Genomic DNA, 16,072 nt, shown 5'->3' with positions numbered 1-16,072 from the left:
TTAAAACCTAAAAGAAATCAAGTAAGTATTTCTTTTGAACACTTAGTATACTATTTAAATGGATGTCAGTTTGTCAAATAGTGAAAGATAAGTTTTCAATTATTAAGTGGAAGTAGATAATAAGTATTTATCTCAGTGAGCTTACAAAGTAACATATATTATTTAATCAATAAGTCTACTAAATAGTGATAAATCATAGTGACGGAAAATATTTTTTTAACTAAGAACATATTATGATTGTATTCTGTAAACCTTCAACACATAGAGAGATAATCAGTCAAAAACAAATGCCGGATACTTTTCTTACTACATTTTGTATAGGACAACATAGTATGTAGTACCTAAGTTGTTATTATAATTTAAAAAAGTATGTTTACTGTACTCAACTTTAGATAGATTGCTTTTATATTAAAAAAATATCTATGAAATGTTAAAAAATATATAATGTATAACGTTATTGTTATTTAAAAGTTCATAACTACCTACTTTTTTAACAAATAATCTAACGGTGTTAAGTACTTACAGATTTATTGGAAATAAATTGAATATAGGAAACGAACGTAAATTGCCCTGTCTATAGATAGACCGGTTCTGTTTGTTTTCTTAATTGAACATTGTTGAACATTGTATCTATAGATATAACGGTTCTAGTTATCTTCTAAATTTAAATATTTCCTTACAAATGAACCAGATATATTCGCTGTGGTATCAGAGGTGGAAGGCGAAGGGTATAGATTGAGCGTGTACACAGACGATACGGTACCACCATTTGGACCATCGCTGCCGTGTCCGCCAATCTTTAACGACCCCCAGCTGTTCAGAGAATTTCTACTTGTAAGTAAATCTCATTTTTTCTCGATTGCTATTGGTGATCTATATAGACAGGCGAATGTAGGCCGAGTAAACATACGACAGGCGCATCTATTCAACTAACGTATGTGCCTGCCTGCCAATATATTTGCAAAAGCATTTCAGTTTATAAAGAACAAAAACAGGAAGTTGCTTTTGACTTTTTAGTTATATTTTTACTATAAGCAACGTATTCAGTTAAGAATATTTATATTATTTTGTAATGTAATATTTATTATATACCTACTTAAATTATAAAAGGTTTGTTGTATTTTGTTTGTCGATGGTTGTGTGCAGTGGGCAGCGACCCTGCTTTCTGAGTCCGAGGCCGTGGGTTCGATTCCCACAACTGTTAAAATTTTTGATGAACATGTATGTACATTTATTTCAGTGGCTGGGTGTCTGTATATTATAATTATTTATGTAATAATATATTAATATTCATAAAAATATTCAGCAGTCATCTTAGTACCCATAACACAAGCTACCCTTTCTTTGTGGTTCGATTGTGATGTGTGTATTGCCGTAGTATATTTATTTATTTATATACGCAAAGGGGGGTAATATGCTGAAGGGATATTAAAGTATTCCTGATGATGAAAACCTTTTGCACCATACCTTGTTTCGAGTATACTTTTAGAGGAATGTATTCATCCCAGGAGACAGGAAACTTACACAGTGTTAATAAAAAAATACGCGGTTTCAACCATAATGTGCCATGTGGCAGACCGGAAAACAACAAATAACCTACAACTATGAATTAAATACCTTACTTGAAATTAAAATCATTTATTTTAAAAGAATATAAATTTTTAGTGGTGTCCTATAGAACTTCCAACATTGCAATAAGAATATACCATGTATAAAATATACTAGCGGTCCTTCGCGACTCCGTCCGCGTATAAGTCAACCACAACATTGTCTTACTGTCAAAAGGAAAACAAACCCCGATTTTAAAACATTCTTTATTATTGCTATGCTCTTTATTGTCTTAGCGTGATGATATATATATATATATATATATATATATATATATATTGCCTTCCTCGATAAATGGGCTATCCAAAAATTAAAGAATTTTTCAAATCGGTTAAATATGTTAAATAGGTCTAATAAACCTTTATCCCTAACCTTTAAGCTTCAGAATCAGTAACATTAAATCAATGTTCAGAGTGAGTACATAATAAATAAACTCGAATGTCGTAATACGCCATAGAATTGTTCAAACTCATTAAGTGCGTAATAATACTTAGAAATACGAAACGTTTGTTAATTGAGCTTTAGCGATGAAAAACTTGCATTTTACTTATAGAATTCTAATAAAGCATTTTAAATTTTGTGAGGTAAGCATAGGCAAGTTCATTGGTCAGATAACAAAAGAACTCATCTTCGGCTAAGCCATTTACGAAACCGATGTCTTTTGAACAATAGCTGCGACGTTCGCACCCCTCTGACTCTTACCCTATATTTCAACGACCACCAGTTCTTTGGGGAATAGCTTCCAAGCGTGTTTATTATCATCCGAGGACGACTCCAGTAAAATTTACTTAAATTAGGCCGTCATAAGCCTATTTGGATCGCAGAGTTATTCATTTTACTTAATTTTGATTTATATTTAGTTCACTCGCAATATTATTAGCTTCGATATTGTGAAATATGGATACATTAACTATTATTATCTATGCTAATACGGTCCTTATCATCATTAGCAAACCATTACCAGTCCACTACAGAACACGGGTCTCTTCCTAAACTAAAATAAGAAGGGCTTCGGTCGTATTACGACAGTAACATTAATATGTTACTATCAATGCCGTAGGTCATCAGCCAAGTGAGAATGAGTGGACAAACGGTCCAAATATAAACCGATATTTACTAGCACATAATTATGATAGAGACAATGTAATGACAACAAAATATAACGGTCCATTAAAATTCATCCCGTCTCTTACATGGACCTTTTCTTGTTTGATTCGAAATCTTAAAAATCGCGTTACTTAAAAAGAAGCAGAAATACTTTATTGCATGCAAAACGTAAAGAAAAAGAGATTGTAAGAAATTACAGCAGAGAACTTCAAGCAATCTCTTTCTTAATAGCGACGTAGTGTTTAATTCTTTATCTATATTTTAGGTCAAGCTAATGAACGGTGAAAAGGCGGCATTTCAAACTCCAACATTCGCTTTGAAAAGGCAGAGAACTTTGGACACTTTAATTAGAGATATATATGCAGAACACTGCTCGGATCACAAAGTGGTAAGTTCAATGAAATAGTACACAACCCAGATTCAAAAACAATTAGACAAGCAATTGTTGAGTAATACAATTCGTTTAAAATAGTGATGCCTTGACTGGTGGTACCTAAAATAAGCGCTGTCTAGTCTAGATAACGTGACGCGCCCGAAGACGAAGTATAAACGCTTTTAAAATATTAATAATTATCTTTTGAGATCAAAGGTTTGAGTCGATAAGGATGAAAATATCAAGGAGGGCCTCCTTGATATTTTATACCTGCGAGCTGCAGCGTGAAATATATCATCAACGTTTAATTAATAATTAAAATTCGAAATTGTGTTCTTGACAGCTTGCATTTGGGCCACGGGGGAATGCTATACTAAGTGTATCAGTGTATATATCCAGGAAATATAACCTCAAATGAAAAATAAAATAAGTTGTTGCCACCCCTCCTCCAAATTCAAAATTCAAATTCAAAAATGTTTCATTCATGTAGACCTCATTACAGGCACTTATAAAGCGTTCATACATTTAACATGTTACACTTATATTAGTGATTGTGATAACTGCATTCGTTAACTTAAAACTAAAGCTCCAAACGCGCCCTGGTCTAAGAAGAGCCCACAACAAACTTAGCCAGGTTTTTTTTTTGTTATCAACATCTCACAGTCTAGTTAATGTTGAGCTATGAAGTAAGAGCAATTCATACCCAAGCTTTTTTATCATACATGTAATCCTCAATATTATAATAGGATTTTTCTATAAGCCTACGTTTTATGTAAACTTTGAACTTATTGAGAGACATCTCAAGGATTTCATCTGGTAATTTGTTATAGAATATACAATTACCCTTAAATGAATTACTAATTTTATGCAGCCTAGTAAACTGCACTACAAGTTTATTTTTACCTTTTCCCGCAGGTGTCATAACTAAGGTTATATGTAAGTATAATACGGAACTGGCAGCAGCGTCCTCAGTGCTGCTACAGCTAACATTTACTGCGATCACCGACCAAACTTTACTGGCATTTCTAAATAACTATTGATTTACGTATTTACGTACCGGCGTATGAACTTTTAATCCAGTGACAGTTAAATTTAAAAATACATAGCTAAAACTCACCTTTTACGACAGTAAATATATCGTATGACTATTAGTAACATTAAAACAATGTCTAAACGGATCTCCTCAAATCAAAATATAACCTATCATTTTCAGCCAATGCTTTCTCGTCGTGCGTTATCAGATGTATGGTCAGGAAGTGCAGGGGCGGGCGGGGCTGGTGCGGCACGCACTGAACGCTTCCTGCATGTAGGCCAAGCTTTGAAACTCGATGCCGTGTTACGTGGAGATGCTCCTACTAGCTTAGTGTCTATGGGTGAGTTCTCGTAATGTACCTCTCTTAACGTTGCTTTTCCTCGCACGCCCATCAAGTATAAAATAAAAGACGAAGTGTGTGGGTATGTTCCGTATAGGCTCCGAAACGGACCGATTTCAATGAAACTTTCAGGGAATCTCCGGATTGACCTGGCGAGTAATCCTGTAAAGTTTGGTGACGATCGGAGCACTCCTATTTTTGAACTGTCAAACTGTCAAATACAGCTTTTATTTACTATGATGATATTCTATTGTTGGGTGTACATGGGGTAGATAGATAGAATAGAAGAGAATTAATACGGCGAGATATAAATGAGTTAATATATTATGAGACTTAAATTAAAAATTTAATGATGTAAGTTTATTGTTTCAATAAAATAAAGCAAAATCTAGCCCGGCGAAGCGGGCTGGGTACGCTAGTCAAGTATAAAATGGCCATTATATAGACAACTTTCTTCAGAATAAATCGAAATTGATATACTTAACTACAGGCGAGCAGCGGCCGGTAAAACTTGTATGAAAATCAATATAAAATAAATAAATAAATAATACATATCAAACATCAAATTACAATAAAATAAGTAAAATAAAAAATACAAATAATTAACATGCATTAAAGTTAATCTTCAGGAAAAGGCCTCCACCATCCATCATTTTAATGAATTACATAGTAAACTTATATTATGTCATCATCATCATAAAGTTTTCCTAATCCTAAGGCCTGGCAGAGATCGCTACTTAGCGATAAGGCCGCTTTTGTATCCTACTACTTGATGTATTTCTTTTTTTTAACATGTTACATAAACAAATAAAGATTATAAATAAATAAATAACTGTCGTGTAATTAAAAAATGGAGTGATTTCTTACTCTAGATTATGGCAACTAAGAAGTTAATCTACCCAAGGTTTTATTTAAATTTCGAACTGGCTTGCGAATATAAAAACAAATGAACACTTTAAAGCGAAAGCGAAAACAAGGTTTTAAGAAAATATCTTTAGCACGGTTTCTGCTTACTAAATACTAATTTTATAATACATATGGATACATACATACATATGGAGCAATATGGTGGGACATAATAAGAAAATAATTTATCAGATGTCCAAACATGGTAAAGCAGGATTGTAACACAAACACTATAAAATTTTAATAGCAGTCAAAACTGAAATCTGTTCCCGTAAGTTCTTCTAAAAGTACTGCCATTCTAAACATTTCCAAACCGATTTTTCAATTAAGTAGGTCAGAGTCCTTTTAACAAACAATGTAGCCCTTTGCCTATTTTATTGAAGAAAGATGTGTCAAAAAATAACTTCTTTTTCAATTACTGTCTTCCTTGTGTTTTCTTATATTGTGTTGTGTTGCAATAAAGTTTTTCTATTCTATTCTATTCTTTATGTATTTATCTTCAAAGGGTCAGGAGGCTCGCGTCGTGCGCCTTGGGAAGGACGTTTGTGGCGTGCTGCCCCGCTCCCTGCCACGCCTGTTTGCGCAGAGCAACTGGCGGAAGGACGTCTCTTACTTTCTACTACTTCCAACACATACATCCTTGAAGGTAAGTTTCAACCCTTTACCACTACAGAACAAGTCTCCTCTCCGAATGAGAAGTTTAGGCGGTAGTCTCCGCCACGCTGGCTAAGTGCTGATTAGTAGACTTCAGCGAGTTCGAATCCCGACACGCACCTCTAACTTTTCTAAATAACATGCGTTTTAAGAAATTAAAATATCACTTGCTTCAACGGTGAAGGAAAACATCGTGAGGAAACCTGCATATCTGAGAGTTCTCCATAATGTTCTCAAAGGTGTGTGAAGTCCACCAATCCGCACTGGGCCAGCGTGGTGAACTACGACCTTAACTCCTTCTAATTGTGGGAGGAGACCCGTGCCCTGTAGTGGGCCGGTAAAAGGTTGATGCGACGAATAATCAAGAATCAAGCCCCTTTCAGAATTCATCTCTTTTGATTGCAGAAAGTGGCACAACGAAAGTTGTACTAAGATGGGAAGGTTGCGTCCGAGCGGCTCGCATTACGGAGCGCGCGGGATTGTTCAGAGTCGGTGCTCGGGTGTCTGCGGGGGGAGGCTCTACGACCGGCGGTGCGGGGGGCGCGGGGGTATATGCTTTACCTCTAGCAGAGCTGTGTGCTGGCGCCTGGGCCATGCGACCTCTGCAAGATTGCAAGCACGCAAGACTTCCTAGAACTAAGACTGCGCATCTGTTCGATATACTGGAACAAGGTTTTTTTTTTTTAAATTCAATAACCGTAACCTTAGTAAACGATTGCACATCTCACCTCACTAACTTCGATAGTTTTCTACGTAGCGAGCGCGTTCGATTTATTTTATTGTAACTAGATTACAATAATGAGAAACCGAACTGTCACTACATGAAGCTTCTTCGATACCATATAAGTAGTAAGTAGTTAACTTTCATGCGATCGAATAAGTAAACGTATGTAGAAAACCTCACACTCGGTACTCTGGTATAGAAATACTTAAAATGACAGTCAAATTAACATAATACCCATTGTTTTAATGCCGTAAGTTTTTTACTGGCGCACTGGAGATGTACATACGATCTCGAACTTTAAAGCTCGCAAGACGTCCAATGTCGTATAAAGTTTATCTTGAATAATCTACAACTTTTGAACTGAAGGAACTAACTGAAGAAATAAGTTTCTATAAATATTTTACAAAAAATTTCACCTAAGTTAGCCAAGGTTAAATGAATCGCTAGGAGGGTCTGTCGCGGCGGGCACCGCTAGCTGGGTCGCGGTTATGTGCGAAACAGTTCCCGTGGCCATGCCACCAGGCAACTTGTAGGAACACCGTGGGAACACATTCCATAAACGATGTAGGGGTGGACTAGGAAAAGAGTTTCCAAGAATTAACCATTGATGTGCCTCCGGAAAACATACAGCATTGATGTGAAGAAGCAGTTAGTACTTTACCGATTGTCTGCGGTCTATCTATAAACAAAGCAGTACCCGCTGTCACTTTGAACGTCATAGCGTTGTGTACTTTCGCCGCATGCGCGTCGAATCTAACATTATTTCGTTAATCCGTCTTCATTTTCAAAAGTTATTATCAAAATATTTTAAGAAATATAGTTATCCAGTGATAATAGTTCATATTTTTGATCGTGGGGGAATTTTGGCTACATTGCGTAATGGACCCCACGTGCACGAACGATGGCGATGAGGCTGCGGAAACAAATCAATCCGTAGCTTCGGATTCACTGGCGCCGGAGAGGGACCCTGATCAAGAAGAAACCTCAAGTTCCAACAGCGATTCTAGCAGCGAGCAGGAACAAGAGGGGCCACGACGAAAGAAACTTAAACGAGACTCACAGGTAACGGTCGATCCGCGGATCGATGCGTTATACAACCAGGTGAGTTTTCTTACAAATTTTATAATGCATCAACCATGTGTTTCTAACTTAAACGCTCATCAAAATGAGATATTAATTGAGAAATCTAATGAGGTCAATAGCGATTTTCTAACTAATCCGTCTACAGGTAAATCTAAATCTTTGGATCTAGGCTTTTGTAAGACCGACTTTGACGAGAAAAAAGTCCTAAAACCAGCTGACGATAAACGTTTACGCCAATTAATGGAATTACAACATTTTAAATCACCCACTTGGCAACATATACGTTATAAAAAGACATTAGCGGAATTGCTGGCATCACCAGGGTTTTGCAAATTAAAAATTAACGATGAAATGTGCTCCCTAAATAAGGGAAAAGATTTCCTTGCACCTACTGAGGATATCATGGCCGCAACCACAAATGCCTTGCTACACCAGAGAGAACTGTTACAATCCGGCTTGCAGGGGATTATTGATTGGGCGCACAAAAATCCAGCTGAGTTAAACCCTGATAGACTATTTAGTAAATTTACCGAAGCTTTCGGCAAATCGTCTTCGTCTTACAAATTATCAGAACAAACTTTACAAATCGTTTGCGGCAAAAGGGCCGAATGTATAGAACTTAGGCGTAGGAGATTAATAGCAGAAATCTCGGACAAAAGTATTCAAGCGGCTCTTAATAATATACCTCCTAGTGAGGAATTCTTATTTGATAAAACAACTCTTAATACATTAATTCAATCCCTTGGGGGCCCCCATTTTTGGATACAGCCACAAGCACCTAAAATAAGAGAACACTTAAAAAGAAAATACAAAGAACCAACTCCTTCTACGTCAAGAGCACAAACACAAAATAAAAATAATTTTCGCGATAATTACAAAAAACAACAGACACAACATACATACAAGGGTAAAAATGAGAGTTACAAACAAAATAAAAACACTACATTTCGAAACAAGGATACAAAAAAGTGACTATCCGAAACATTTCAGGGGAGGGTATTTAAAGATGTTCAAAAAACGGTGGCAAGCGATGGGCGCAAACAAGTTTATAATGTCAATAATAACGGGCTTTCGAATACCTTTATACAAGAAACCTCCTCTGGTAATGCCCACCAAAAGCATAATGCGTCAATATGCAACCAGACCATCATCTGCCATGACTCTAATGATACAAGATCTATTGGACCAACGTGTACTACAAATTGCTCACAAAAAATCGCCCAGTTTTATCTCCAAGCTCTTCCTGCGAAAGAAAAACGATGGATCGATGCGTCCGATCTTCGACCTTCGCGAATTAAACAAATTTGTGAAACCAAAACAGTTTCGTCTGATCTCTCATGCATCAGTTCCGAGTTTTCTACAACCAGGAGATTGGATGATAAAACTAGATATTTCTCAGGCTTACTTTCACATTCCGGCTGCAAAATCTCATCGACCATTTTTGAGAATAAGCTACAAAAACCAATTGTATCAGATGACATGTCTACCTTTTGGTCTGGCTTCAGCACCTCACCTTTTCTCTTCTGTAACATGTTGGGTTGCGGAAACCCTCCGTGCGAAGGGATGTCGAGTGCTAGTGTACCTAGACGACTTCCTTCTGGTCCACCAAGACCAATCCAAGTTATGTCTTCAGGCTGCGGAAGCCGTGAGGCACTTGGAACATTTGGGCTGGCAAATCAATTATCAGAAATCGATTTTGACACCCACGCAAGACCTAGAATACCTGGGTATTCGATGGCAGACCATAGCAAATTCAATGTCCTTGCCTACGAGAAGGATAAATATTCTCAACGAGGCCTTAAAAGACTCATTACTGAAGAGTCGGATCAGTCTCCGCGAGTTGCAACGGTTGCTGGGGCAATTAAATTTCGCCAACTTTGTGATTCCCAGGGGCCGACTTCATTGCCGCAACATCCAAATATTCCTGCGACATTTCGACAGGAACCGCCCTCGACTAAAACTGTTCATTCCACAAGTCGTGGAACAGGAAATGATATGGTGGTGCAGAGCCACAAATCTCTGGTCTCCTATACATCTAAAACCTGCCACCCATTTCCTAGCCACGGATGCCTCAGATTGGGGTTGGGGTGCCCAATTAGACGGGAAATTAATGTCAGGAGCCTGGTCAGCTCAGCAAAAAGCATGGCACAGCAACAAAAAGGAGCTCTTTGCAGTTATAATGGCAATCACAAGCAACACAAGGAGCCTGCGAAGATCCCACGTCTTAGTTCAATCAGACAACCGAACGCTCATAGCATACATTCGGAAGGAGGGGGGAACGAGATCACTCTCTTTACTCTAACATTCGATCTCCTAAACATAACAGACAAGTTTCAGATTACACTATCTGCTCATTACCTTCCAGGACGATACAACATAATCGCGGACAAGCTGTCTCGAGGAAAACCGCCCGCAGAGTGGCACCTTCTTCCTCAGGCTACACGGGAGGTCTTATAAGATGGGGGCGACCCGAGATCGACCTGTTCGCGACAAAACAGACTGCGGTAGTAAAGAACTACGTCTCAATAGACTGCAAAGATCGATCAGCAAACTATATAGATGCCTTCAGCAGACCATGGGGACACCAATTAGCGTGGGTGTTTCCTCCTCCAAATCTATTGCCAAAAGTACTAACACATTTGAACAGTGCGACTGGGGTATACCTGATAGTAGCGCCCGAATGGCCTCGAGCTTTTTGGCTTCAAGACCTGAAATCCAGGGCACTAGATCACCCACACGAATTACAGAACCTGAACGAGACCCTGATAGATGCCACGACGTCACAGGTTCCGCCTCAAGTGCAGACATTGACCCTGAAAGTCTGGAAAATTGGGGGTGGGGTAGCCAAATAAAAGATTGGTCTACTCGGGAAAAAGACCTATTAAAAAACAGTTGGAGGCAATCTACCTTAAGTACCTACTTACCAGCCATCAAAAGATGGCTCAGTTGGTGCAAGAGCGTCCAAATAAATCCTAAATTTCCTCAGCCTGCAGAAGTAGCAAAATTTTTGATAAATCTTTTTTTACATGAAAATCTATCTTATAGCACCATTCTCGTACACAAATCAGCTGTCTTAACCTTCTGCGGTCCCCATGCAGAACAACAATCATTTTCAAATTTTATAGTAAAACACGCCCTTAAGGCAATCAGCGTTGCTAAACCTAAAGCTCCCAGACTAACGCTCATATGGGACCCAAATGTCGTGCTTGAGTGGCTTTCATCTAACCCACCCAAAGATACTCTTTTCGAAATATCTAGACGAACCGCTACTATACTTTTGTTAGCCTCGGGACGTAGGGTTCACGACCTAACTTTGCTAAAAATTTCTAGCGATTTTTTTTGTGACTCCGGGGATAATATATACTTAATACCAGCATTTGGCTCAAAGACTGACACACACTCTTATCGACAATCTGCGTGGAAGCTTTCAAAACATAATGATAAAAACTTATGTCCAGTAACATTGGTCAGGTTTTTGATAGAGAAAAATAGGTCAAGGAGATTGGAAGTTGAGGGCTTAGATAATCTCTTTATTACTGTCTGCAATAAAACTAAAGCTGCATCACGCACAGTAATAGGCAACTGGGTTCGTACGGTTCTTAAGCAAAGTGGCATTAATGCACCCCCAGGGAGCTGCAGATCAGCAGTAGCTTCCTTAGGATGGTCGGATAACCAACCAATTGACGATATATTGTCTCGGGGTAACTGGAGATCATCAGAAACATTTTTTAATCATTACTGTCGTGAGATTGACCTACCTATAAATAACAGAAACTTATTTTTTGGTACCTTCAATCCAGTTTGAATTTTAATAATATGTGCGCTGATTCTTACAACACTTAAATTATTTTTGTCATAATGTGTATAAATTATTTGTATTTAATTATTGCAATATGATTAAATAATAGAAAGAAATAAGAATAATTAACTATTATTCTCACTTAATTTCTTAATCCTGATTAAATATTAATTCATCATAGCGTTGTGTTTACATTTCACCAGCAGATAACAAACACGTCTTCACATCAATGCTGTATGTTTTCCGGAGGCACATCAATATGACGGTTTTACAAAACAATAAAACCGATATTATGTGCCGAGAGGGAAAACATACAGCATTGCAGGAAGTTCTTCCTGGTGGAGACTATGACGTTCAAAGTGACAGCGGGTACCCGCTACCTTGCTGGGTGAGACACTAGCGCCATCTATATCGGTAAGATGAACTGCTTTGTTTATAGATAGACCGCAGACAATCGGTAAAGTACTAACTGCTTCTTCACATCAATGCTGTATGTTTTCCCTCTCGGCACATAATATCGGTTTTATTGTTTTGTAAAACCGTCATATTAAAAGAAGATCCCTATTAGTACATATTAATATGTAAAACACGGGGATAACAACAAGAGGAAAACATATATATGTTCCCCTGAGTAAAAGTAAGTTTAAAATCTTTAAAAGTCACTAATTCGTTTTAGGTGAAGGAGGGAAAACTTTATTAGCAATAGCTATTGGGAGAAGAGTTCTCTTATTGTCCGAAGAATCTAACCCTGATAACGAAATGGGATTTGAGTATACACATATAAAGGTAAACGTTAACATATTCAATACCTAATTTCGTATGGCACTTAAATCGTGCAGTATGATATTTATCTGAATGTTGTTTAATTTCAGGACATCCAATTAAGCGAATCACCAATATTAATAAAACTGATGGATGGAGAATATGGAATTATGGTAGTCGGTTACAAACATCATTGGGAACTTTTAGAATTAAATAATGTACAGGTAGGTTAATAATATATTGGATTTGGTATATATAGATTAAATAAAGAAATATTCAAAACAAACTGTGACCTAAATGTATTAATTTATTAAATTTGCTTTCTTTTTAAATTTAGAGTATAAAACGAGCAGAAGGTTCAGAAGATAGCGGGCCTAGACGTGGTGCTCTTGTTAATGCTTTAAGAATTGGAGACGAAAGAGATGGTCAAATAATTTTGTGTTACAACCGTGAGTATGAGAATACATTCTAGATACATATAAGATTATTTATCTTTCCTTGTAAAGGATCGAATAGTCTCAAAAAGCAAAAGACTAAATGAATTATGAATTATGAAAATGAAGTAAAAATATTTAGTACATGATAAAAAAAATAGTTGGTTTCTTCATTATTTTAGATACATGCCATTTTGAGCGGTTAACAACTAAAGGCCTAGAAAGTGACTGTGAATATGATTTCCACTGGACGACTGTTCCTACTGCCGTTGGTAAGATGACACATGCCTAATTATTTTAGCTAGCAATATTAAGTAGTAACTTTTGAGTTACTTTATATTATTTATTACTTATTATTGAAATTCGTTTATGACTTGATCTATATATTGAACTTCCCTTTAATTTGTTTGACAGTTGTTAAGTTAACATTGTTTTGAATTTTTTTATTATATCTTAGGGTCATTATTTGACGGCCGAGTGGCGCAGTGGGCAGCGACCCTGCTTTCTGAGTCCAAGGTCGTGGGTTCGATTCCCACAACTGGAAAATGTTTGTGTGATGAACATGAATGTTTTTCAGTGTCTGGGTGTTTATCTGTATATTATTAATCTAATGTAAAGAACTTTAGATACAGTTATGCAATGCACTTTCCCTGGAGCTCGATTAAGCGAATGTTTCGTTGATCTAAGGGCACCTCCTGTGAGGTCGAACCTTTGCTAAGGGAATAGAATGACTGGTAATTGCTATACAGACCCTGTCATTCAAATCGTGTTTGCAATACCATTAGCGTCTTACTTATATGTCATACTTACCGCTGTTCATAATAATAATTATTGAAAACAGAAGTTTAAAACACTGCGTGGCTATAATTTTACGCTGATCGTGACAAATTATAGAATGCATACACAAATCGACGATATACATTTATATATAAATAAAGTCTATTATATTTACAGTTTGCGCTTTTCCGTACATAATGGCGTTTGCTGAAGACTTACTAGAAATAAGATTAGTTGCCAATGGGTCCCTAGTACATGCGGCATGCATCCCTGGATTGAAAATACTTTGTGGTCGAAGGGTAAGCTACTTAAAAAACGTCTTTATCACATAATTAGACATAAATTAATGATTTCGTGCAAATATTTTTCCTAAGCTATGATAGCTAAGTGGGTAAGACTTCGGCTGCAATTTCGATGGGTCGAGTTCGAATCCCAGCACGCACCTCTAACTTTTCTAAGTTACGTGCGTCTTAACCAATTAAATATCACTTGCTTCAACGGTGAAGGAAAAAAGCGTGAGGAAACCTGCATGCCTGAGAGTTATCCAATAGGTTCTCAAAGGTGTGTGGAGTCCACCAATCCGCACTGGGCCAGCGTGGTGGACTACGGCCTTAACCCCTTTCGCATTGCGGGAGGAAACCCGTGCCCTGTAGTGGGCTAGAGAGCTATTTACTCAATTTTTTTTTTTCGGATTGTTGGATATTGAACAAACTTAATTACCTGTCCAAATCATTTATATAACATATTTTCAGGATATATTCTACGTAGCGTGCGCGCCAGAGTATGTTCCTCTGAGCCGGGAGATAGATCCTTGCCTCGCCCTACACGACAACTACGAGCTAGTGAGACAAATGAGCAAGTGTGGGCCTTACTCCATTGATGATGATGACAACGGAGAGATAAAGTAAGTTTAATTAACTAACAATGTACCTAGTTTATAATCCACACAGTACAGATCCTATGAACTGTTTTACAAAGTGAGTACCTGTTCTTCTCCGTTTATCCAATCATGAATTTCACACGTGCCTTACTTAAAAGTGTCATGTTTGTGTAAAAATCACTCGGGCCTTATTAGATGAGAGACGACCTTATTAGAAGAGAACTTAGTATTGCGGTTGAAAAAATGTTTCATGCATTTGGATATTACGTTTTACGCATTTTATTACGTGACCCTACCAGATCCTTTAAAAGCCTCCCTATTTAACATAAAATTATAACGTCGCTACATAATATGTTACTGTTTCTAAAGTGACGTAAGAACATTATTCTTGCCTAAATTCATTTAAATTTTCAGCATGAAATTACTAAAAAAGCTGAAAACAACATTCCTACTTTAGTATATGTCGCGTCCTGAAAATTCTAATGCCACTGTGCTATTTCTAAACGTATCTCTTATTTTCAAGGGGAGATCCAAGTCATAACAATCGTACTCCGGAAAACAACTCAAGTTCGAGTCGGAGCAGCTCTATATCATCAGATCAAGAGAACATTCGCCCGCCTTTGCAGAGGATGACGCCTATCTCACCACCTACGTCGCCACAAGGTAACTACAATAAAAAAAATAAAAGCAAAAATAATTATTTGCCTGACCTAGTCATAAGGATGATATAAATAAATTCAAATGTGGATGCTCGAACCGAGCGCTAAACTAAGATTTTGCAGTTTACGGTTTTTTTTAACTATCGCAATTTCTTAGAAAAATCTTAAGACATACGAAATAAGTCACTAGCATCGTCTCGTTTCAGAATCTTTTTCACGTAAATGAACAAAGGATAAGTTGAAGGATAAGTTTAAGTATTTCCTTGCATTCGATGCAAGGAAATACTTAAACTTATCCTCAACCTGATTTAGATTAACAATAATTGTTATTGTTACTTTAGAGACTAAATTTAATTAGGTATAGTCAAATTCTCATTTTCTCTGTTCTACATATTCTGGCGACCTACGCTACTACTTCTTCACTGTAAATAATACAGACAAACGATCAAATCTTTACCGCTGAATAAGCGTAACCGACAAATAAAGTTTATTCTAAAAGAAAATTTATTTAAATATACAAATAAACCTTTTCTAAAATTTTTGATTTCGATATGATGATTTATTTTATATTTTTTGTTTTCATTACTTTTTGTGTATTGGCGTGTCAAACTGGTATATCAGCTACGCAAAAGCTTTCAATAATTAAGATTAGCGTAATATGAGTTGTAAATTTTATTACTTATTGTAACATTCAGTGGTAATTTATGTTGTAGTGCTTCCAGAGAACAGCGGCCGCTGCGTGCGTATCTACAAGGTCCCACAGTGCAACCTCAGCGCCGCCACATACCAGCGACAGTCCGTCTCTGCAGACCACGTAGTCACTTCCTATTTTACGGACAGGTGAGTGTGACACTATCTTTTACATATTAAAAAAAATTCATTTCATTCAAAGCATTACTTTTAAGTTTATCCATTAAATTTACAAAAAATTGG

At 37.0% G+C, this 16,072-nt stretch overlaps 2 protein-coding genes across 2 annotated transcripts in view; one reads left to right on the top strand and one right to left on the bottom strand.

Annotated features, from left to right (window-relative positions):
* The window catches only part of LOC120623248, a 273,880-nt gene that overhangs the window by 250,785 nt on the left and 7,023 nt on the right, over window positions 1–16,072 (bottom strand). The gene's annotated exons all lie outside the window — the stretch shown is intronic.
* The window catches only part of LOC120623496 (GTPase-activating Rap/Ran-GAP domain-like protein 3), a 101,106-nt gene that overhangs the window by 83,408 nt on the left and 1,626 nt on the right, over window positions 1–16,072 (top strand). Inside the window, exons 11-23 of the mRNA XM_039889541.1 lie at window positions 692–834; window positions 2,981–3,103; window positions 4,302–4,461; window positions 5,873–6,013; window positions 6,427–6,693; window positions 12,304–12,413; window positions 12,500–12,613; window positions 12,727–12,838; window positions 13,006–13,095; window positions 13,778–13,899; window positions 14,353–14,504; window positions 15,004–15,143; window positions 15,853–15,979. Of these exons, the coding sequence (XP_039745475.1) occupies window positions 692–834; window positions 2,981–3,103; window positions 4,302–4,461; window positions 5,873–6,013; window positions 6,427–6,693; window positions 12,304–12,413; window positions 12,500–12,613; window positions 12,727–12,838; window positions 13,006–13,095; window positions 13,778–13,899; window positions 14,353–14,504; window positions 15,004–15,143; window positions 15,853–15,979 (1,801 nt within the window). The remainder of the gene's footprint in view (window positions 1–691; window positions 835–2,980; window positions 3,104–4,301; window positions 4,462–5,872; window positions 6,014–6,426; window positions 6,694–12,303; window positions 12,414–12,499; window positions 12,614–12,726; window positions 12,839–13,005; window positions 13,096–13,777; window positions 13,900–14,352; window positions 14,505–15,003; window positions 15,144–15,852; window positions 15,980–16,072) is intronic.

The sequence above is a fragment of the Pararge aegeria genome, chromosome 4 (assembly GCF_905163445.1).
Source record: "Pararge aegeria chromosome 4, ilParAegt1.1, whole genome shotgun sequence".
NCBI classification, from domain to species: domain Eukaryota; kingdom Metazoa; phylum Arthropoda; class Insecta; order Lepidoptera; family Nymphalidae; genus Pararge; species Pararge aegeria.
Note: the sequence above shows the minus strand (reverse complement) of the source record. Positions and strands in the feature narration are given on the sequence as shown.